The 21,895-nt window shown below is 40.7% G+C and overlaps 2 protein-coding genes across 4 annotated transcripts; one reads left to right on the plus strand and one right to left on the minus strand.

Moving 5' to 3' along the window:
* The first annotated feature begins 119 nt into the window (after positions 1–119).
* On the plus strand, positions 120–2,662 carry LOC108097634 (transport and Golgi organization protein 2). Of its 3 annotated transcripts, none has more exons than XM_017200061.2 (5): positions 120–347; positions 487–717; positions 1,238–1,360; positions 1,533–1,806; positions 1,869–2,662. In XM_017200061.2, the coding sequence occupies exons 2-5, from the start codon at positions 576–578 to the stop codon at positions 2,323–2,325; spliced, it is 996 nt and encodes a 331-aa protein (XP_017055550.1). In that variant the 5' UTR covers positions 120–347; positions 487–575; the 3' UTR covers positions 2,326–2,662. The 3 variants fall into 3 exon arrangements, with proteins under 3 accessions (XP_017055550.1, XP_017055552.1, XP_017055553.1); XM_017200063.2 differs by having other exon boundaries at positions 120–342; XM_017200064.2 differs by having other exon boundaries at positions 122–717; positions 1,677–1,806.
* On the minus strand, positions 2,639–7,666 carry LOC108097632 (RRP12-like protein). The gene is made up of 10 exons (XM_017200059.2): positions 7,514–7,666; positions 6,900–7,444; positions 5,870–6,792; positions 4,925–5,806; positions 4,722–4,856; positions 4,216–4,648; positions 3,895–4,157; positions 3,641–3,831; positions 3,041–3,575; positions 2,639–2,932 (listed from the first exon to the last, which is right to left on the minus strand). The coding sequence occupies exons 1-10, from the start codon at positions 7,653–7,655 to the stop codon at positions 2,833–2,835; spliced, it is 4,149 nt and encodes a 1,382-aa protein (XP_017055548.1). The 5' UTR covers positions 7,656–7,666; the 3' UTR covers positions 2,639–2,832.
* Positions 7,667–21,895: the final 14,229 nt, after the last annotated feature.

Genomic DNA, 21,895 nt, shown 5'->3' on the forward strand with positions numbered 1-21,895 from the left:
TTTTGTGTCTTTTGGACGCAGTTTGGTTTAAAATAAAGTTTATATTTTAGTAATAAAAACTAATCTTAGAGGGCAGTGGAGGGTTAACGATTTGTTATCGATTTCCCGTCAGCTGGCAACTCTCATACGAAAATAAACGTAAATAAGTCTAAGCAATATAAGCCTTAACAACGAAATTATTTGAAAGACTGCTTTGTTGGCGATTATAGAATACTTTATTACCATAAAGAGATCGAAGCTGAGACTGCATAGAAAATACCCACCCACCATCCCAAAAAGAGCGTTATTTGATTGCGATTAGAAGCGTTCGTAAACAACGGATAAGACTGAATAATATCAGCTGTACGGTAATTTGGTGATAAAATCACAAGGCAACAAAGAGAAGACTGACCGACCTGCCTGCCTGCCTGCCTGCCTGCCTGCCTGCCACTTTGATACCGACACCCAGTGGAGATTAAAGCCCATTTCTTTGAACTCCACCTACAGTTTCTCGTCGTCTTTTGGCCACATCACAACGCTCTCCGCGATCGAGGCTTAGCTTTAAAGTATAGGATATATAGGACACCGATCCCACGATGTGTGTGATATTCTTCTGTGCGGACTCAAATCCTCAGCCGGGTGGCTACAAGCTGATTTTAGCCTCCAATCGGGATGAGTACTTTGCCCGGGCGACCCGATCAGTGTCCAAATGGCCGAATGCAGATCACGTTTACGGTGGTAAGCGGTCAACTCGATACACCTGAATCTTGGATACAAAGTCTATGTTGGCCACATAAATATTTTGATAAACAACTTAATATTTTGTGAATTTCTACAATTTAAAAAACCCTGTGGGTGTGTTTGTTTTATGAATATAAATTACATTATCTGTACAAGGTTTCAGTTTATAACGAGAGATAGCTAAAATCTCTTCCGTGTATTTTAAACAACATGATAAAACTTCAAAACATCATGATGAAATGTTATTTTATCACTCCAACACAAAGATATCAACCCATTATTATATAGATTAAACTTTAAAAGTTTTTGATTGATGGGCTAAAAAGCATTTAATCTGGTTTCCCTTTAACCTCGAAGGAAATTCAACAGAATTCATTCGTATCTTAATCAACAAATTATTTATAGGCTTTAAACCGTTTGTAAATAATTACGGCCTATAAATATAAACATAGTTAAGCTGAAACTACATATTTTCCTAATTAGTTAAGAATTATTCAATTAATTTACCTTCTTTCAGGTGTTGATTTGGAACCAGGACGCGAGGGCGGAACCTGGCTGGCGATCAGCCACTCGGCGGGCTTCTTCAAGGTGGGCGCCCTGCTCAACCTGACCGGCGAGCCGAAGCCCCGCGATGCAGTTGGTAAACCCATTTGGCCCATTTACTAACCAAAATCAAAAACGCTTCCAAGCACACGCTCACACATATCCACATTATCCATTCATTTGGCCTTTACTAAAACTTTCACAAATGCGACAGTGAAAAAAGGAAAAAAAACAAAACAACTTTCTTCGTTTCTGTTTTTCGTTTGAAGCGCACAAGAACATATTGCAACCGCATAATCACAACAGCAACAGCCTCGGCATTAACCACTGCCCCTCGCCCAAGCCCACCACCTCCAACAATCGATCTAGCCATCCAAGTAGGGAGCATTCGAATAACGAACATTTCCTCCTAGGACGCGGCATGATCGTGGCGGACTATGTCTCCCGGACGGACGAAGAGCATGACATCCTCAACTACAATCGAAACCTGCTCAAGGACTGCACCAAGTACACTGCCTTTAACTTTGCGTCCATCGAGATTGGGTGTGTGCCTGGAATTAAGAGAAAGTAGTTCTTTATTACATGATTCTACCTATACGAAATAGGCCGTCAACTCAGCCCGCACGCGTGAATCTGCTGAGCAACAAGCCACCAACTTTGGAGGAGTTCAGGAACGGTGAATGCTACGGATTCGGCAACAGTCTGCCGCACACTCCCTTCGAGAAGGTGCGTCATGGTCGACAGGAGTTCGAGACGATCGTAAAGGAGCACGGCGACTCCAGCGTTGAGATGCTGACCAACAACCTGATGGAGTTGCTGCGGAAAAAGCACAAATTCTGGCCCGATGTGGAGCTGAAGAGGCGTGCACCCAACTGGGGCGAAGGTTTAAGTTCCATTAACGTTCACATCGAGGAGCATGCGTATGGCAGTCGCACCCACACCGTCATCCTGGTCGACAGTCAGAATAAGATGCACTTCATTGAGGAAACAATGACTGGACTGGATCCCAATGGCGAGTGGAGCAGAACCCACATTGAGAAGGATTTCCAGGCCACCAATTGATTATGCAAAAGCTTGCATTGTGTGAAGCATTAACCACCGGTTGATATATCAGGAATTTGGATATTTGTTTGCTATTTTTTGTTTACTACCACTAATCTGTATTCTGACTCTTGCATTTACGATACTAAATAGTTATAGATACTTTATTGTATATAATCCTGCCTGTTTAAAAAGGATTTAAACTCGCTACCTGATATTTTTGTATAGTTACTCAAAACTGATATTTAGACATTTTTTGTTTTCAAAATGCTTTATTAAAACTCAAAGTCCGTGAAAGGCAATGGTTATATAAAAAAAACTGTTTTCATTTAATACATGTCTACCTTTTACACTTGTATACATATTTAATTATATTTATATATATGTATATATTTAACCGAAGTAACAGGGGAAATGTTTGTCAACGTCTTGGCTTGGTTATCAGCCAACCGCACTATCCCGGCATTACTATTTATCTCTATATCTCTATAGCTCTATATGATCCAGTTAGTGGCCAGACTATTTCCCTTATTTGTGCTTCTTGGATACCCGGCCACCGCCTCCGCCACTTTCGCCACCGGCTCCACGCAAAACATCTTTGAATTTGCGCGAGTTCATTGAACGTTTTCTGTGAACGAAAGAGATGGAAAATTAGATGGGGAGAAGTGTGCAAAGTTCTAGGAAATGATAATGAAACGTGATAAGTAATCGCTATAATTAACGATTGGACACCCACCTCTTGTTGAGGGTGTTCCTTGTGAGAGGTATGTACGCATATGGATCGAGTTGTCCGCGCTTCTTCATGTCGCCCTTGGCCTTTTTGCTGCTGTACTCGTTGCCCGCTGCTCGGTGTGTGGACTTTCCTGACTTCACGGACATGGCATCCGAGTTTCCAGCTGCCAGCTGTCGATGGATACCCTTGCCACCGGCCGTGTAGCGACTGCTGGCACTGGTCTTGCCCGACTTCATGCTCATCGCATCGCCGGCTGTGCGCTTTCGCTTGGCACCCGCCGTTTGTTGCTGCTGCAGCTCCTCCTCGTCGCTGGAATCGTCCTCCATGCCGCGCTTGGCCTTCGGTTCCTTGTCTTCAGTGCCATCGGCCATCGATGCATCCGAATCGGAGTCGGACTCATCGTTTCCTCCTTGGCCGCGAAGTGCCTTGTCGCTGATTATCAAACGGCCGTCGTCGGCGGTCTTGAAGCCTCCATTCGCCAGCTGGGGTTTCGTCTTGAGGCTCTTAACCGTAGCTGCTGTTTGAGCGGAGCCACTGGCTATGAAATTTAATAAGAATTTAAAAATAAAATCCACCATTATCTGAATTACTAAAAGAACTTACTCAGCACATTGCCAATGGACTTGAGATCGGCCAAATCGACAATCTCATCGGGATCCTCGCGAATGTAGGTGCTCTTCTGCTGCTTGGATTTCTTGCCTCGCTTGCCAGCTGATGTACCCGCTCCGTTCTCGTCCTCCGCGTCCATGTCGTCCGGCAGATCCGAATCGGAATCGGCCAGAATATCATCAATGCTGTGGATAAATAGCAAGGAGTGAAATCTTCTGCTAGAACTTCTTCAGAATGCCACCGCTTACGTGTAGCTCTTCTGCTCCAGTCCGCCGACGAGCTCCTCGTCGGAGCTCTCCGCCTGGGCTTCCTCGCTCTGCTTCTTGCGCGTCTCCCTGCGCATTTGCTTGCGGATCTTCTTGAGCCGCCGGTGGGTCACCTCATCGTCGCCGGGAACAAAGCGTGCCAGTTCCTCGGTGCTGAATCGCTTGCAGAGCTTCTTCAGGAAGTAGCCGATCTGAATGCGGCAGTAGCGCTTCGTATCCTTGGTCATGGCCGACAAAGAGCGCATCTAAAAGGGATAAATGATTAGTGAATAACCTAATACATATATTCAGAGAATCACTTACAATAGTCTCCAGGTGATTGGCCACCAGTGGTATCGGCATCACCTTGATAAATGTAATCAAAAAGGCGACGGCTGCCTCCGATTGATTGCGAGACTTCTGAACAAGAAAGACGGAGACCTGCTGCAGGACAAACTCCAGCGTGGCCACCGTCAAGTGTTGGCCCTGCTGCTGGAGCACAGCCCTAAAGGCGAGGATCGTGTTCGTAACCAGAGATTCATCGCCCGCAAATCCAGCCGTAAGGATATCCACAAAGTCGTTGATCTTGCCCGCATCCTGATAAAGTTGAGTGATTGATTTGATTATCTGCTCGGCCACCTGCTCTTTCCGAGTGGAGAACTCCTTGTAGTTGAGCACCGCCTCGGGTATCGCCTTCATCACCAGCTGGTCATTGTACGCCAGACTGCTGCGGCATTCCATCAGCGATTTCAGGCAGCTGCAAATGGTTGAAAACCATTAAATTTAGTTGCTGATTTACTTGTGGGTTTTAAGCCATGACATGAACTTACTACAAGCGAGATGCCTGGCAAACGGCGCAACTGGTGTTGAAAGCCTCGAGAAGGATTTGCTGCAGGGCGATGCTGTTTTTGCGGGTGAACTTCTGGCAGGATGCCTGCTCCGAGGTCATCAGTTCGCGAAGGAGTCTATTCAAAAAGTGTGGTGAGAGTACAAATCAGTCTTTAAATTCTAGACAAACCAGCCATGCACTTACTCGTAGGTCTTCCTCTGCTGCTTCTTAAGTTTCTGCTCATCCTTGGCCACCAACTTCGATTTATCGTTCCTCAGAACGGGAGCCATGTACTTCTCGAAATACGCCTCGATCCCCTTGCACTTCTGAACCCTCACAATAGCTGCATTGATATCGAACAGAGCATCGTACTCGAAACTGGCCACTGCGCTAGCTGCCAATTGGCTTTGGGCGTTCTCGAAGAGCTGCTGTTGAATTTCGGCCGGCGCCCGTTGGATATACAAACGAATGACGTCCAGGACACGCTTCCGCTGATCGGCCTCGTAGGTGCCATTCGGTTTTTGCGTGTAGATATTGAACATGCGAGGCAGAAAGTTCTTGGCATACTGGCCAATCGCCAGATGGCATTCCTCGCTCTGGCTGTCGTCGAGCAGCTCCAGCAGACCATCGTAAATGGGAGCCCTGAACTCGGGATTCTTCTCCAGAGCGGCACCCAAAGTGGGAGCCAGCTGGCGCAGGTATTCCGGATCTCTGGGCTTGCGACAAAAGCCGGGGAATAAGCCCCACAACTGGCAGCAGAGCAGCTCGTAAATGTGAGACGACGACTTGTTCTTGGCCTCGGTGAACTCCTTCCACTTCTGCTGGCAATCGATGGCTAGCGGCACGATCTTCTCTTTGAAGAACTGAAGGCTGGCTCCGTTGGCGCCTTCGCGGAGCAGTGGAAGCAGCCAGGAACGCTCCAGCTGCATGCCACCCTTGCCATCGGCCAGTGGGATCGCTGTGAGAATCAGTTCGGGTCCCAAGGCCTTGATGGCGCTGATCAGTGTGTGCTCAATCTGCAGACGATGGTTGCTGTTACTGTCGTAGCGCTTCGCGATCGTCAGCAAGGATGGTGTGAGCTCAGAACTGAAAGCAAAATAAAATTATTAATTCAGTTTACTAAAGAGACTACTATCATTTTGAACTCACCCAAACTGTTTGCCGCACGCCTCAAAAACAATGGAGAAGATAAGGATCACGTATTTGGAGATCTCACCAAAAGGAGCATTCAAGACTTTGTGCAGCGAAGCGATGATCCTGGCCACAATCGCTCGGTTTCGCTGTGCATCCTCCTCGGTGGCACATGCCTTGGCCACACAGTCCTGCAGCAACTCCTTGATGCAATTGGAGACACCCACAACCAGTTCCGTTCGGTCCGAGAGCCAAAGATCCGTGGTGCAGACATCGATGAGACGGGGCAGCGCCTGCATGCAGAGATCCAGCTGCAGGGCGGCCAAATGGAGATGCCCCTCCTTGAGGACCGTCACCCAGGCGAGCGTCTGCCGGACATCGCTCCTGTCCGGTCGGTATTCGTGAATGGCCGCCAGTAGTTTGGCGCACAGCGAGGCATTCAAGTTGGGACTGCGCGTGAGGAAGAGGGCGTGCAGCGCCTGGAAGCAATTCGTTCGGACCAGCACATTGGCCGCCGTCATGATCGAGAGCAGGTGCTCGCACACACTGCGTATGTCCTCCGTTCGGAAGCCGGATAGTGTGTCCTTCAGCAGCGCCAACGTGTGGAGCACAGTCGTCTGGGCATTGGCAAGCACTTCCGGTTTGAACTGGGCCAAACAGAACTTTGTCACGCGATTGCTGGCCGGATGGTGCTTCACCTTCGACGGTTCCGACTGCTCCATCGCATCCTCCTGATTCTCGTCGTCGTCGGACTTGGCAGTTGGTAGCATGAAGCAGCTGCCGTGGATGATGGAGACCACCGCGTGCTGGGCAGCCTTGCGGATTTTTGGCTTGGAGTGAATGCTGAATGAGAGAAGAGCATCGAAGTACTGGAACGTGGAGCTGTATGTCCACGTAGCATAATCTTGGGCACGCAAAAGAACTGAGAGGCAGCCAATCACCTGCAAAAAAAGAAGTTATAAGAAATGCAGAAGTGTCTTGTTTGCCAAGTGATTTTTTGTTTATAAAAGATATGTCATCTTAAAAAACCCCTTGATTATCCACCTACATATCGAATCACCGACTGGTTGGTGGACTCTACGAATCGTTGAAGCAGCGTCTGCAGGGTGGCGGCGGTCTGGGCGAAACGCTTCCGCAAAACCGGAGTTGGCACCGATTTGATGCCCATGGCGAGCAGGGCCACGCCAGCGGCGATGTCGCGCTCCTCAGTGGCAGCCTCAATTTGCTCCATGAGCAGCAGGAAGTACTCCGTAGAAGACTCGCTGCCGCCTTCCATGCGAATTACTTCGGTCAGGGCGCTCAGAATGGCCAGCATCTCCTTGTGGAGATCGGATGAGGCGCGAAAGCCGGTAAGAAGTTTCCGGAAACTTGTGTTGCTGCAACTGCTGTAGTTGGAGGCGAAGGTCTGGAAGGTTTTGAAGGTGCCGGTGGGAGCGGTTCCCGAACCGGACATTCCGTCATCATCGTCGTCAAGTCGAAAGCTTTTCAAACTGCCGGCCACATCGTTAACCGTCGTGGTTTCCGCATTAAAAGCCTGTCGCTGCTCGTGCTTGTGGACCGCCTCCAGAGTGAGGCCAGTGTTCGAGGCAGCGGCTAAGGTGGACGGGAATTCTTGCTTAGTAGTTGCACATTACAGGTGTTGTGTGGCTTAAACGCACTTACCCAAACTCAAGTTGGGCTGAAAGAATCGCGATTTGGCCTTCAGGCGGTGCTTCATCTGGTCGGGATTGGAGGTGGCCGACTGGCCCTTGCTCCAGGTCTTTCCCTTGCCATGCCGCTTCAGCTTCGAACGAAATTTGCCCATGATCCACGCGACAATTTGCTAAAATAAGGTAACCAAACCAAAACACACGAATCGCAACACGTGCGAGCCAGTGTGACCGCTCAACCGTTAAAACACATTATCGAAACGGCCGGGCATGCCGGTTATCGATAAGGGGATCGATGACTAGTGTGGTGAATTTCTATTCTCGATTTTGAATAAGGGCGATCAAGCTTTTATTTTCTCAACTAAACTAAAATGGTTAATAATAAATACTACTTATATTACAGTTAACGCTTTCAAATGAGTAAAGCCCGTGGTGAATTAGCCAAGGTTGGAACCCGATGTCGATTATGCTGCTAAGGTATCGATATTTCTACATGGATGGCGTATCTTATTTGTAGCCGGTCTGGCAGCCCTGCGCAACAAGTTGAAAAATAGAAGAAGAAAATAGAAATAGCGTCCGCAAATAGTGCGCAAAATAGTGTTTTTTTGTTAACGTGCAACAGCGACATTGTCAACCAAGTGCAGTGGTGAATGCAAATGATAGTGCAACCGAAAAAACTATGCAAAACACTTGACCACGCAACAAAAACAATTGAGCAAAGACACACAACACGCACACATGTGCAGGCACCTACTCGTGTAAAAGAGAAAGAGCGAAAGCATGCGTGTGTGAGTGAGTGAGAGGCGAAAACTGTAACTGTAATATAATTGATAAAACAAAAAACGTCAGGAGCAGGAATCCAGTGCGAAAGAGAGTGAGCGAGTGAGGGACAGGGTGCCGACGAAAGCGAGAGCAGGAGGAATTGTTGTTGCTAAAAATAGCAACAAATAGACATTGGAAGAAGAAGAATAAGCAGGCGAATAAGAAGAGGAAGAAGCGTTGACGCAGGCAAAACTCGCAGCCTTTTGGCCACTTGGACTCTCAGTTTATCCCGTTAGCCAGTCGGACCGCTCTCTTGGCTAATAAAAACAACAACATTTGCTATATCAACAACAATAACAATAACAACAACGACGACGACAACGGACCAAAACTATGCTTTTGAAATTCACAAAAACCAGTGGCGCTGGACCCTCAGCGGTACCTCTAATACCGCCCAACCCCTCGCCGGGCACCAGTTCGTCGTCCATGCAGGCAACAACAACGTACGCTGCACGCGGAACAGGTTTGTACCCCCCACTCACTTTTACCAATCACTTGTGCCCCCCTGACACCTACTATCAGCCTCTCTTTGCTCTCTTTTGTTTTGATTGTTACCTTTAAGTACTCCAAATAATACACCTTGCCCACTGCATCATTGGAATTTGGATCACGACGATAATAGTTATTGGATTTTATTTATTGGTCTCGACTTGTTCACACTTTCTCATCCCAGGAAGTCATTACATGTTTGTCTTATGGCATAATTGCTAATTTATAATGGGAACAGTAATGCTTTTCGATTGATATTAAGATCCCTCAAGATAAATAAATAAGATTATTATTAAGATATTTAACTTAGGTTATTCACACTTTAAATTTCAAGAGATCATTTCGATAAAAAGTAAACATTTTAATTTACTATACAAGCAGAAAACTGTCTTCTTCATAGTAAACAAATATTTGCAGTCCCCGAACTGGTACAAATTAAGACAAATAAAACAACATTCCGACTGATATTGATATTTAATCAAACGAAATGGTCTTTTAATTTTAATACGCATTTCTTTTTTTGCCCTATTGAACCTGTTTTTCTTTATTTGCCAAAAATGGTGGTCAACCTATGTTTAACATAGGTATGTACATAAGATAAGGAGTTCCAATAACAGAAATAGAATTAATGGCATAATTTAAAAGCGGTTTTGTGTAGCCGACAATAAACACATTTATTATATAAAAATAGTTATTCAGACTTCTTGATGTTTCTAAAATATTTGATATAAAAACATGTCATAGCATTGTATTGCCCAGGTTACTACATTTTACAAATGATTGAGAGGCTTTATTTTGTTTTTTTTTTTTGTATCTTTCTTACGCTTGTGCTTTGGCCGTAAATAGATTGCAAACAGAAATAGACCGACCAAAGGTGTACATATAATTTTGGTAAAAATATTGCCCCCAAGAAATATTTCTTGATTGATTTCCACCTCCTACCGCCCACTCTTAATAATTCTGCTATCGGTATCAGCAAAAGTTGAAAACAAAAACTATTTGGCCCCCACAAACATTGCGACATTGAAAGTTACGCACGTGCACCAACACATAGTCGTATTTTATGCTCACACGCACGCACACTGGCACCCCCAATTATGTATGTATGTTTACATGGGCGAGTTACTACAGTAAACCCTTGTTAATTAGCACATTTAAAATTTCATTTCTACGAGTTCATTCGTGAGAAAAGGTGTAATCATAAAAATAAGAAAAATTCTTCGATTTAACAAACAAACTTTAAGAGCGATTCCCTTTAATTTAAAATATATGTTGGTTTAAATCTTACAAATTGGAACTTAGAGTCGCACATCTGATGTAATTACTGTATTTTACATGTGCCCAATGTTTTGACTGCTGCTATAATTTCCATATTCTTTTTATTTCCTTGCTACTTAATAATCGTTTACGAAAGACCAGACATGCGAATGCGGTTTTCCCCAAGCTTTAACTCCTAGGAAACTACACGCGAATCCTTTTTTCCTGTCCGCTGTTTGTTTGGTATTCAATTTCCCCACCTACTTTGCGGCTTTTCCACTGTCTCATTTCATTCCGCTCTCTTGAGCCATTTGTTTGCTCCGCTTAATGCTCATATAATCAAATTGAATTGAATTGAATTGGATGTTTTTCCAACAAGGTCGCGGCTCCTTGGCAACCTGCTGGAAAATTCACTTAATGTAGTTTCCTTTTGCGAGGGTGTGTCTGCTGTGGATGGGAAAGCCACTCGAAAGGGAAATGGAGACAATGGCAAATGGCGAAAGAAAAAATTAACAAAGTGTTGCACTTGTTGAGCAGCAGAAAACAAGTACAGTGGTTCTACACTAACAACCTTTTTGTGTTTTAAATTTAAATTGATCAAATCGAATTTAAATTGGCAATATGTACCTACAAACTAATTCTCTTGGTAATCCCTTTGCTATATAATTAAAAGTAATGAAAGTGACGAGATTTCGCTTAGCGATCGACCACTGTTCGCACGTTTTCCCAGCTGCCCATGATGCATTCGGTTTATTTTTGTCCAGCTGGGAAGCCCTAGGATGTTAAATGTAAATTAAGTGGACTTTGTGCCTCCTTCGACATTTCGAAGCTCTTTTGTTTGTCTGTCTGAATGTCTGTCTGTCTGTCTGTCTGTTAATTGCATCGAAAGTCTCGTGACTTGACTTAGTCAGCAATTGTTTATTGGTTAATTTAATACAATTTTCTGCTCTCTAGATTAGTTAATGATCGCCGCTGTGCGGTTGTTTGTTGTTTTGTTAGTCTGGGGCTTCAGGTTGTTTTTCGAATTTGTTGATTTTTTTATTTTAGTATGCAAAGCTCGGCGACGACGACGACAACGACTTGAATAATTTCAACTTAGTTAATCAATTTAATTATGTATGAAAATCGTTTCATTTGGTTTCTGTTATTGTTGTTGTTTGTGTTGTCGATTTTGATGCGACACTATTATAGTTTGCTCGCATTCCGCCTTTGCCCCCAAATTCGTTGTTTGTCTGGCTTTAAAACGACAAATACCTAATGACTCCCCAAAGCTCTCTTTCCTCTCTTTTTCCCCGATTTTCTCTGCGTTTTCTGTTTTTTATTCATTTTTGTTATTTCCATTTTTTTTTTTCGTTAGTTCTGTTTTGCTTTCACCCAAAAATTTCAATGGCAATCAGTTTAAAGTTGACTGTTTGTTTGTCTCCTTTTCTTGTTTTTGTTTTGATGTCCGAAACCTAAAAAGTTCAAGGGTTTTTCTATTTACTCAGTTGTTTGCAACTTTTTAACTAACTTAATTTATTAACTTATACCAGAATTAGCAATTCAGGGAGAATACCAATCCGCTTTTTTTTTTTTTTTCTATTTTTGAATTTTAAGGAATTTAGACGGTAGCATTAAATTTGCATTTGGCATTGTTTTGGTCTTAGAGATTTAAAGCATAAACTTATAGCAATCTTATTCAAGCATATTGAAATGTTGTTTAATTTAATTTAAATGCCTATCCAGTTTTATCCAACTGTAATTAAAAATACATTGAAAGTGTAGGGTAACTTATCGTCGAATGTTCTCGAATTTTATTTAGCATTTTTTGCGAGCCCACCTCAATTATTTTGTTATTGCGACGCCACCAGACACGCACATACGTATGTACATATGTATGTGCATATGTATGTATTTGGATATTTGATTGGGAGGGGGAGAGATATATGATATATAGTATATACATATCTGTATATATGGGTGGGAGCAGGTGGAGCAAGTTGATCATTGTACCGATGCATCATTCTAATAAACTTTTCGTTCAAAACAAAATGATTAAATTTGTTTTTTTTTTTTTTTTTTTTTTTTTTTTGGCTGCTCGAGAGCATCACGTTTTGTTGATTGATATTATTTCAGAAATGGTTTGCTGAGTAAGCGAATCAGGAAGTAAGAAAAGGCCACTTGAATTGTTACTTTTCTTTAACTTCTAATTTTAAAGATTTTTTAGGTCCTTAAGACCCAAAAAAAAAAAACAAAAATGGAACTTAAAAAAAAATAACACAATTGGATGCAATTACTAAGCAAATTATCTCTGAATATTTTTTTAAATAATCCCAACCTTTTACTTCTTCACTTGACTTGTTTCTTTTTTTTTTTTATGATTCCCCAAAAAGACAAACCTTAACCAGCCAAGTCAAAAATCGAAATAAAGATATTGTAATGCCAGTCGGCCGATAAGTCCGCTCCGAAATTTATATGTGCCCCCATTAAATGAGTTTTTGGCCATGTTTTTTGGGCTTTCGGTTCGCTTTTGTGTGTTGCCTGGAGCTTTCATTTAAGATTGGCGACAAAACAGGAGACAATAAAATGCAATCAGAGCGTTTATGGGGGCATAACTTTGATCCAAAGCAAATCGAAATCAGTGGGACGGTTTCGTGGCCGGATATTGATTGAAATCGCCAGCGAATGAGTCACGGCAAAAAACTCAGGACTCGGATATCTCCTTCACAAACTACATTTCACAATTAGTTCTGAACAAATAAAATAAATAACCGAGCGTGAGAATAACAACATCAATGCCAATGGTGATTGGCCCAGTTCACAGAATGTATGCGATGTGCAATTATTAAATGAATGCCTTTAATTTGCATTCTGCACTCTTAATTACTTACTTGGAAAATTTCCTTATTTTTATGTGGGGGGATCCACTTTGAATTTTCTATGCTTACAAAGTTAAATGCAAACGTTCTTTCCAGCATTAATCTTCTTTAAAACCGATTAGGGACTTGATAAAGACCGGTGTGGTTTAAAAACTAGCTTTAAATAAATGTAAATATAATTTCATTAGCAAAGAAGCCTTAAATAACACGTGCATAGCATTTTCCGTAGAGATTTTGGACCGCCCCCTACAATATTGTTTCATTCATTCAGTCGCGTGAATTGAGTAACCAAGTATTTCATGATCATTCATCTAAAATTCTCCGCCTCATTGTTGTCATTTGATATGGCATTAAATTCCATTACGTTGCTAGACTATTCCATTGCATCGGGCAACAAAAAATCGCGAGTCTAAGGTCAAAACGCGACGCTTGCAAAGCGTTTCTTGGAAAATTGATCTAGACCAGATGCCGGCTCTCCCCCTTTTCCCCCGCTTTTCTGTCTATTACAAAACTCAATTGGCTTTAATGCTCACCGGGAAAAATACTTGCTTAATTATTGTAAAGTAAAAAAAATGCACAAAACAATCTTAGAACATTTTAGGGATTTCAAGCTAGTTTTTATTAAAAACCAAACGCAAAATATGTAGGACCCTGACCCCTGAACTACTGTGTGTATATACAATTTTTTCTTCAAGTGTAGTGGGTTGTCCGGAAATGCCGTGGAGTGAAAAACATTTCTCCGGCTTTTATTGTGACGTACTCTCGACAACGTGGTTCGGTTGTCGTCATTCAGGTGAGTCCCCCGTTCGATAGCCGGTTTCAAAATGCATCGAAGGGTGAAAAGCTGGCAGGCAGGTGAGCGGGGAGTCCTGGTTAAAACGGGAGAAGGTGGGAGGGGGGTGGGGGGAGGGGGAAGGGGGGAGTTTCGCAAGCGAGCGGATCGCCAGAATGGAAATTAGCGCTAGCAATTTATTTGTTATGCAGTCCGGTAATTGGAAATTGAAAGTCTATCGCACATACAGTGCGTTTCACGATCAAATCCGTCAATGGTCCATGGAAATTCCGGTCATGATAAATGACCCAATCTTTATTCACAAATGACTCAATAGCCAGAAAGACAAAAATAAACGGGGGGTCATTATTTGGAAACTTTTGTCGATAAATTCCACTAACTAATTGGTATTATGATTCATAAAAAAACATGTTTAATAAGTTGTACCGGTAATAACAATTTTCAATTAAAAATCTAAAATTCCCAATCTGTGATTAAAACTAGGTAAATGATTGAAATTAAAGAATTAAATTCTCCAACAAATATTTCACAATATTCTCTGACTTATATTAAATCAGAATAGCAGTTAAAATTACAAATTAAATTGTACTTGTTTACTTCAAAGTTGTTTTATATATATAAGTACAAGTCTGAAATTATTATGTGATATTTTTTTAATCGGTCAGGGCATTCAAAAGTTAGTACATTCGAGTTTTCGAGATTGTGTCGACAGCCATTTGAGCAGTTTAACCCTTTGAAAAAAAGCTGTCAGGCTAAAGACCCCGACTGTCGATATTTGAGTTGCGGTTTTATTTTCTCTCTGATTTTTGGCACTCCAATCAAGGGAATCAGCCCAAATCAATTGTCTTGGCCGTGACGTCAACAACTGGCACCAATCGACACTGCGCCGCGACCGTTTATTAATTTATTAATTTATGAATTATAATAATCAACGTTGATGGAGCCGATGAATCGAGACGTAAATCGGATTTCGATCCATGAACGAACGGGCATTTATTACTTTGCAATGTAGGTCTCGAATTTCGCCAAGTTTTTATTCGCAAACTTATGCAATTTTTAATTTTTTATCCACATAATAACTTTAAAAAAGGCTGTATTTTGTAAACAAGTTAAGAACCAAGTTTGTTTTCTATTCTTTGACGAAGACTATTTCCTGTTCAATTTTAATAATAACAAATTTTGTGCTTTTAAAAAAAACCCAAATATGATAATTTGGATTTTGTACGGGAAATGCCAATGCCTTTTGTTGCGAAAAAGTATTTAAAGAGCTCATTGGCAGCTTAGCTTAAAACAATATATATTTTTGGTTTGAAAACATTTGTAATACTACGTTTTTGTCTGCCCAATTCGCTGGCCTTGAACTCTTCTCCAGTGTCGTTCACATGGAAGAAAGCCAATGAAAAAAAAAAATAAAAACAAATTCCCGGCAGAAGAAAAATGCGAAACAGCGAAGAAATGATAACTTGCAGCGAATAACGCTGCTCTTAATCAAAAAAAAAAAAAAAAAAAGTGCCTGACTCTGTGTTGTAAATATTGCACTTTTCCCTAATGTCTATGTCCACATGTTTGTTTATCTTTCAACATTCGTAAAAATCAGTATCTTGAACGTGACTAAACAGCATTCTGCTTGTTTCATTAAAAAAATGTTACAATTGAAATGGGAATTTCGCACGGAGAAGTATTTTTAGAATACAATTTTAATACAGCGGTAGATAAGATATTGGAAATTGATCGATGTTAGAAAACAAAACAAGATAAATGTGATGGAAATAGGTAGTTAAAAATCTTATACATACTACAATCAAAAAAAACTTATTAGATTTCTTGTTGACCATATTGTTGAAAGCTTTAAAAAGTATTCTTACACAAAATCTATCTTCAAATTCAGTAAATAGTTCTTGAATATCAAGAGGAAAAGATTTTTGTGTAGTAACTATTTATATTTACTCAAAAGTAAATTCCAGGATTTCCCAAACTCTTTCATGGAACAAGTTTACTCAATTGTTTTTTTTATCCCTGATTCTTTTTGTTTACCCTAAGAACGAACACCACTGTGAAGAAGTATTTTTTTCGAAAAGAGAAAATACGGAAATGGCGTGCCCAAAAGTTGATTCTCACCTGCCAGATAATGATACTATGCCTGAAATTCGCGTACGAATCTCTTCTCCGGCGCTTTACACTTTTTTGCACTTTGAACGGGCACAAATCATCCAAATTATTTGTGTACATTGGCTGCGGCTTGTTGTCTTGCCATTTTCTGTTTTGGTTGACGAGCCCCAAATATAATAGAAATTTCGGGGAGGGGTCCAGCCTTCGGCAAATATTAAGTTGGGGAGTGTGTGAAGATAGGTTTTATATTCTTCGACCGTCTGAGTGTATGTGTGTGTATGAGTGTGCGAGTGTGTGTGGGGGCGGTCTTGGTCCATCGACTCTAATTGAAGTCGAAGCGAGATGGCATTAAAATGGGTGTTTGCCTTGTTGTGTGGGTGGCGACACTGAGCCAGAAACGCATTTGAAATCTTTGTTTGCCTATTTACTTTCATTATTTAAGTGCTAAACGAACGTTTTTCATTCCCATTCAGCAGAAAAAAGTAACACAATTAAAAAAAAAAAAATAAAAAGTAAACTGATAATAACAATAATGAAAGAGGTCTCTAAAAGAGTAACACAATTGAAAATCAACTTGAAGCCGCTTGCCTGAGCCTGAGGCGAGTTTTCCGGCCCTATAAAGCGGGCTCCTCCTCACATGAGTCGAAAATGGCTTAATTTGAATATGAATAGGCTCGAACTGTCTAAATAACACTGTCATAACAAGTGCAAATATCGGATCATTTGCATAGCTGGTTATGAAAAATTCAGAAAGGAAACCCGGGCCCGAGATTGAATAATGCTTCTCGATATCGATTTATCGAATTGCAGTGATTTTGCTTCACAATTCTGTTTGTTTTAATAGATATACTTTATATTGATATTAGTTTAATATTTTGTTTAAATGTATTCAGTCAAAATCCTTGACTATTTGGACTTTCTAGGTTACCCTGTCAAAATGAAACATTTATTGACCGCATGCCCAAATTTGATTAGCCTTAAACCCTTCTGTTGTTCCGAAAAACCACCGACATTCCACGAATACCGGTTGCAAATCACCAGAAATAAACCAGAATAAACACTGGCGAACTCTTGGTCAGATGAATTTTGGTAAGATGTTATCGTCTGGGGTCAGTAGAATGTAGAAACGCCACGATAAAGAGCAAATAAAATAACGAAACTTACCTGTTTGAACTATTTTTCCTATTTCGTATAGTTCTGCTGACCGTTTCGTAGTTTTTCGTCTGGTTGCGTCAATATTTGCCCTTTGTATTTATCGTTTTATGTAAGAGATTATGAATTTATGCTCCACCTTGAATGGGGGCTTTGTGCCCGGCGACGAAGACACGTGTAACGCCCGATTCGGGGGGGGGGGTCTAAATGTATATGGTATGGTATATCGTATGTGTATATGGAGTGTGGGGGATTTGCCTACTTACAAGCATGACTACCATTATACGCGTATAGTCTGTCTGCGAGATAATTGGGATCCCGACTCTGTGTGGCTGTGGCGAGCCAAACCAAATCAAACCAGATCACATCAGATCGCAAAAGTAGTTCGTGTATTCGGATTCGGATTCGTATTCGCATTTTGATTACGGCTCGCTGCTTCCTCTTCCAGGCAGTCTGCGGCCGGAGTTTAACGATCAGTAGGAACCGAACCCATCAAGACCCAGCCACACCGTACTAAATATACTACACCGTACTCGAGTCGATCAGACAACCTCTTGCAATTAGGCTTGCTTTTTATTTGTTTTTTGTTTGAAAATTGTTTCTTCTTCTTTTTCTTTTTTTCCTATTTTGACAAGGCAAATCGCAGACGGTCAGCTTTAGCGATTACCATCGGTCTAGGGGTTTTTGGCATTGTAAGTGGTCAAGGCTGAACTGGGGAATACCCTGTAATTAAGGGGATTAGGTCCTCATGATTAACAAGTCGTAAATCAGTTTGGAAAGATTTGATTAATAATTAATGAGATACATTTATGTAAGCAGCAGTTGTGTTCTCCTTTTTAATAATCAGCTGAAGAATAAAATCTATTCTAATAAACCCCTATTTCTTACATAACTTTGTAACTAATTGATTTAACCATTTTTTGTTTTTGCATCTCCCTCGATCTTTTTGATAGGCCTGAAGAACCGCAGAGCATTCGCAGGTCGTTGGCATACTTTGTAGTTGAGCGTGTTATTGTTGCTTTTTCGCTTTGTATTGTGAAATTCGCCAGCGCAGACGTCTAATGTACACATACATATGTATATGTTCGCACATGCATATATGTATGTAGATTTGTATGTGCTGACCGCCGAATGTATCTGTATCTTTTATGAGCTGGGCGTGAGCGGTGTCTGATAAGATTTTGTTTACTTTTCGCTGGCGGCTGTCTCGCGATTCTCTCGATTTTTTTTTTTCGGCTTTTTCAACTTTCGGCAACTACCAAATACGAATACGAATTCTATGAAAAATCGCCAATCGAAAAAGTGAGAAAACGAAACGAAAAGCAACAAAACGCGATAACTATGACGAATATTGCGTTTTTGTTAGCTACATAAGTTCGATGCCTGTTTTTGATTGAGACCTGCGATTGAGGCACACAAAACCCAGCATCTTGAAAAAAAAAAATACGTTGATTGTGTCCGCCGCCGTCGCTGCTTCTGCTATTGTTGTTATTTCTGTTGTTGTTGTTGTTGTTGTTATTATTATTATAATATATTATTTTTTTGTTTTTGCGCTGATTGCTGGTGGCGTTTTTGTTTTGGCCCAAGTCACGTGACGTGCGCGTGCCTCCGTTTTGTCCGCGTTTTCTGACGCGCGAACTGCCCGCTATCTTCCCTTCCCCCTCCCTTTCCCCCATTTCTTCGGGCTCTTGCTTTCTTTCCTTCTTTCTTTCTTTCGCTTTTCGGCTTTCGGCTTTGATTATTTATTATTATTTTGTGACAATCGTCGCTTGAGCCATCCATCATTCGGGAATCGTACTGATTTTCATTCATAAAATGAATTAATATGCTCATTCATAACCAAATTAGGGTATTTACTTTTTACCTAATTTTTAAAACATGTCTTATGTCTGATGTAATAACTTTTGAACTCATGTATACATATATTTATTGCTTCGTAATTTATCATTTTAATCGAATCAAATAATGTATTATAGATAAATTTTTCATTCATTAAACGCTGGCTTATATTTATTTTGGTGTTGTTTTTCATTTTTGGGAATTCAAAACATGTGAAATGCTCAGAGGGCGTTTAAAAATGCGATACAAAAAATATGATGGGCCAGTTCGTAGTTCCTTCTTTCCTCCGGTTCTCCTACTAGATTCTTATTGTTGTTATTTTTTGGGAGAACTCAAGACGAGAATTATATGCTGATGTGTGTAAACAAAAACAATAATAAATCGCATAGCGCCAAAAAAAAAAAATAAAGAAATAGCAGAGAACAGAAAATCCGCAGAGGCGGAACAATATAAGAATACTTGGATGAAAGATTTGAAGGCTGTGTGAAAAGAAGAAGACCTAAAGACCTGATATAGGGAAAGAGTTAAAGATGAGGGGCTGGTGAAAATTATTATTTAGCGCATTTCGTGACATTGCTGGGAAGTTTAGTCATCCATTCCGCCTTATGAATTGATGAAAACGCACGACAAGCAAACCAAACACAAATACATCAATTAACAGCAATTTATTCAGTTCTTGATTAATTTACTCTCCGCTTTAGATCCATTTTCTCAATCTATTCTCTATTTTTTCTTCCGATGAGAACAAATAACTTCAGCCCAAAACTTTACGCATGTCGAGTTAGTTTTGCTTTTTCAGAGTGTTGTGATATAACATTTACTGCTTTGCCAATACAAAAAAAAAAAAAACTTTTGATCGGTAACTGTTATGTATAATAGTTCTATAAATACAAAAACAAACCGATTTTTAGTAAATCCCCGTAACTAGAATTTATGCTAATTAATTTAACGCGCAAACGCAAATCACATTTCGCCCGTTGTTATTTACGATTGGATTTTCTGCCATTTTCTTGTTTTTATGAAGAGTGGTGGGCGTGGTCCATTTACATATGATTCAAGTAATTCCGCACGATCATCAACAATTTGTGTTCTGCTGCCAGAGTGCTGCGAAAATAAACCAGTGACAATGGTGTTGTCATGCTCTGTTATCAAAGCGCGCGCATCCACGTGATGCCAAGAAAAAAAGAGAAAAAAAAGAAAACAACAAGAATTTACCAACCGAAAGAACCAACCAACCAACCAGCCCAGCCCACAATATCCATAGACGTACATCGGTATTCTCGCCCGAAATAAACATAGATCCCCCGGAAGTTCAGAATGTGAACCACGGACCACGAAAAAAAAAAAAAAAATAATGAAAACATGAGCGAAACTCGAGCAAAACGCTTATCAAATTTGGCAATCTCTCTCTTTTCTGATGTTGGGGGTATGGCATTGGAAAATAGTCGCCGATCTCTCGCTGTTTTTTTTTTTTTCGGAATGCTATGGTATGATATGGTGTGGTGGTTCCCTCGAACACCGAGGCTACTCCCTTTTGGCCCCCAACTTATCGCTGTCTGTGTCCAAGCGCGTTTGCATAATCTTAGAAAAGAAACTGGTGATTAGAAGACACGCGCAATAATTCCCATTAAGTGCAAGAAGAAGCAGAGGCCAATAAGATTACTTTTCGAACTGGGAAGGAAGTTAAGATCAGGGGTTCCTCAAGTGCTTTTTTGGGGGCTTTCGATAATTTGTTCAAGAAGATACTGATTTTTGAGGTACTTAATGGTCTTAAATTTAATTCTCAGTGGTTTGTCGGCGGGAAAGCACCTTAGAGAAACTTATTCTTATATTCGATAATATAAACCATCATATATTGATATTTTGTAATTTAAACTCACTTTTAAATCAGTTAACTATAGCGATTTTTTTTTGGAATCTATATTTAAAATTGTCTTCACATTCATTTTCAATTTATTTTAATAATAATGTATTTTTGCCATACTCCGTATTAATCTCAGAGACTTAAAGATAGTGATGGTTTTTATTTGATGAAAAAAAGGGGTTAAAGCTAAATTCGGTAAATCAACTTCCAATTTGTATATAACCAGTTCTTGGCACAATAAAAAACGTCGGCTACTGTTAACGCTACTGTTAACGTTACGACGTTCGGCCGCTGTTAACTGAGCATGCGCTTAACAGCTGAGATCGCCGGTCGGCCAATGCGGCGTATGCGTGATATCTTCTGCTTCTACTGCTTTTGCCATTGCTATAATTAAATCAAGCTGTTGCGGCAGCAAAACAATTACAACAAATTTAGGCGAATTAATTTAACAACGAACAAAACGAAGCATTAAACTCTTTTCCTTGATTGTTGCTTTTGTGGGTCTTTTGAAGTTCAGTGTTGTTATTGTTTTTTGTACGTGCAACAGGGAATAACAATTTGATTTTTGCGATTTTTCTGTCTGTTGATTTTACTTTTTACGATCAGCAGCCGCCGTAAAAAAAGCGCCATACGCAAAACGTTTTCAATAACATTTCGTGTCTGAAGTTTCGTTTTTTTTATTGCTGTACAAAATAGTAAAATTGTTTACCCAAAAATGTAAAAAGAATTGTTAGCGATTTTGGTTTATCTGCCAAAACAAAAATAGATATAAAAGCATTTGCAACTGCAAAATTAGACCTTTTTTCATAGCCCAGCTCCCAAATTGGTTTCTGACCCCTTTTTGTGACGTTTATTCAGTTTAACGAATCAACTTTTTACTTCATTAATTAAAGAAACATTTCTCAGGTTGAAATTGGTCAAAACAATACGCATGTCTAAAACAACATAACTTTGATGTTGTGATGTTGTGCTGCCGTCAAACTATTCTTTAGCCAAAAGTTTTGAACGAGAAAAGGTTGAAATGCTTTTTACTCTTGTTTTGTTTAACTTTGTGGTTAGCATTGGTTCGTGGCGTCGCAAGTCAAAGGGGAGTTTGGTAGCTAGAAAAGGGAAAAGGAGAGGAGGAATCGCGTTAATCGATACGAAATAAATCGACCGAGATCGTGATTGGGCATTTAACATGATTAAGATATTGGGCTACGTATGTATAGT

Source organism: Drosophila ficusphila, unplaced genomic scaffold, assembly GCF_018152265.1.
Source record: "Drosophila ficusphila isolate 14025-0441.05 unplaced genomic scaffold, ASM1815226v1 contig_197, whole genome shotgun sequence".
NCBI lineage: Eukaryota > Metazoa > Arthropoda > Insecta > Diptera > Drosophilidae > Drosophila > Drosophila ficusphila.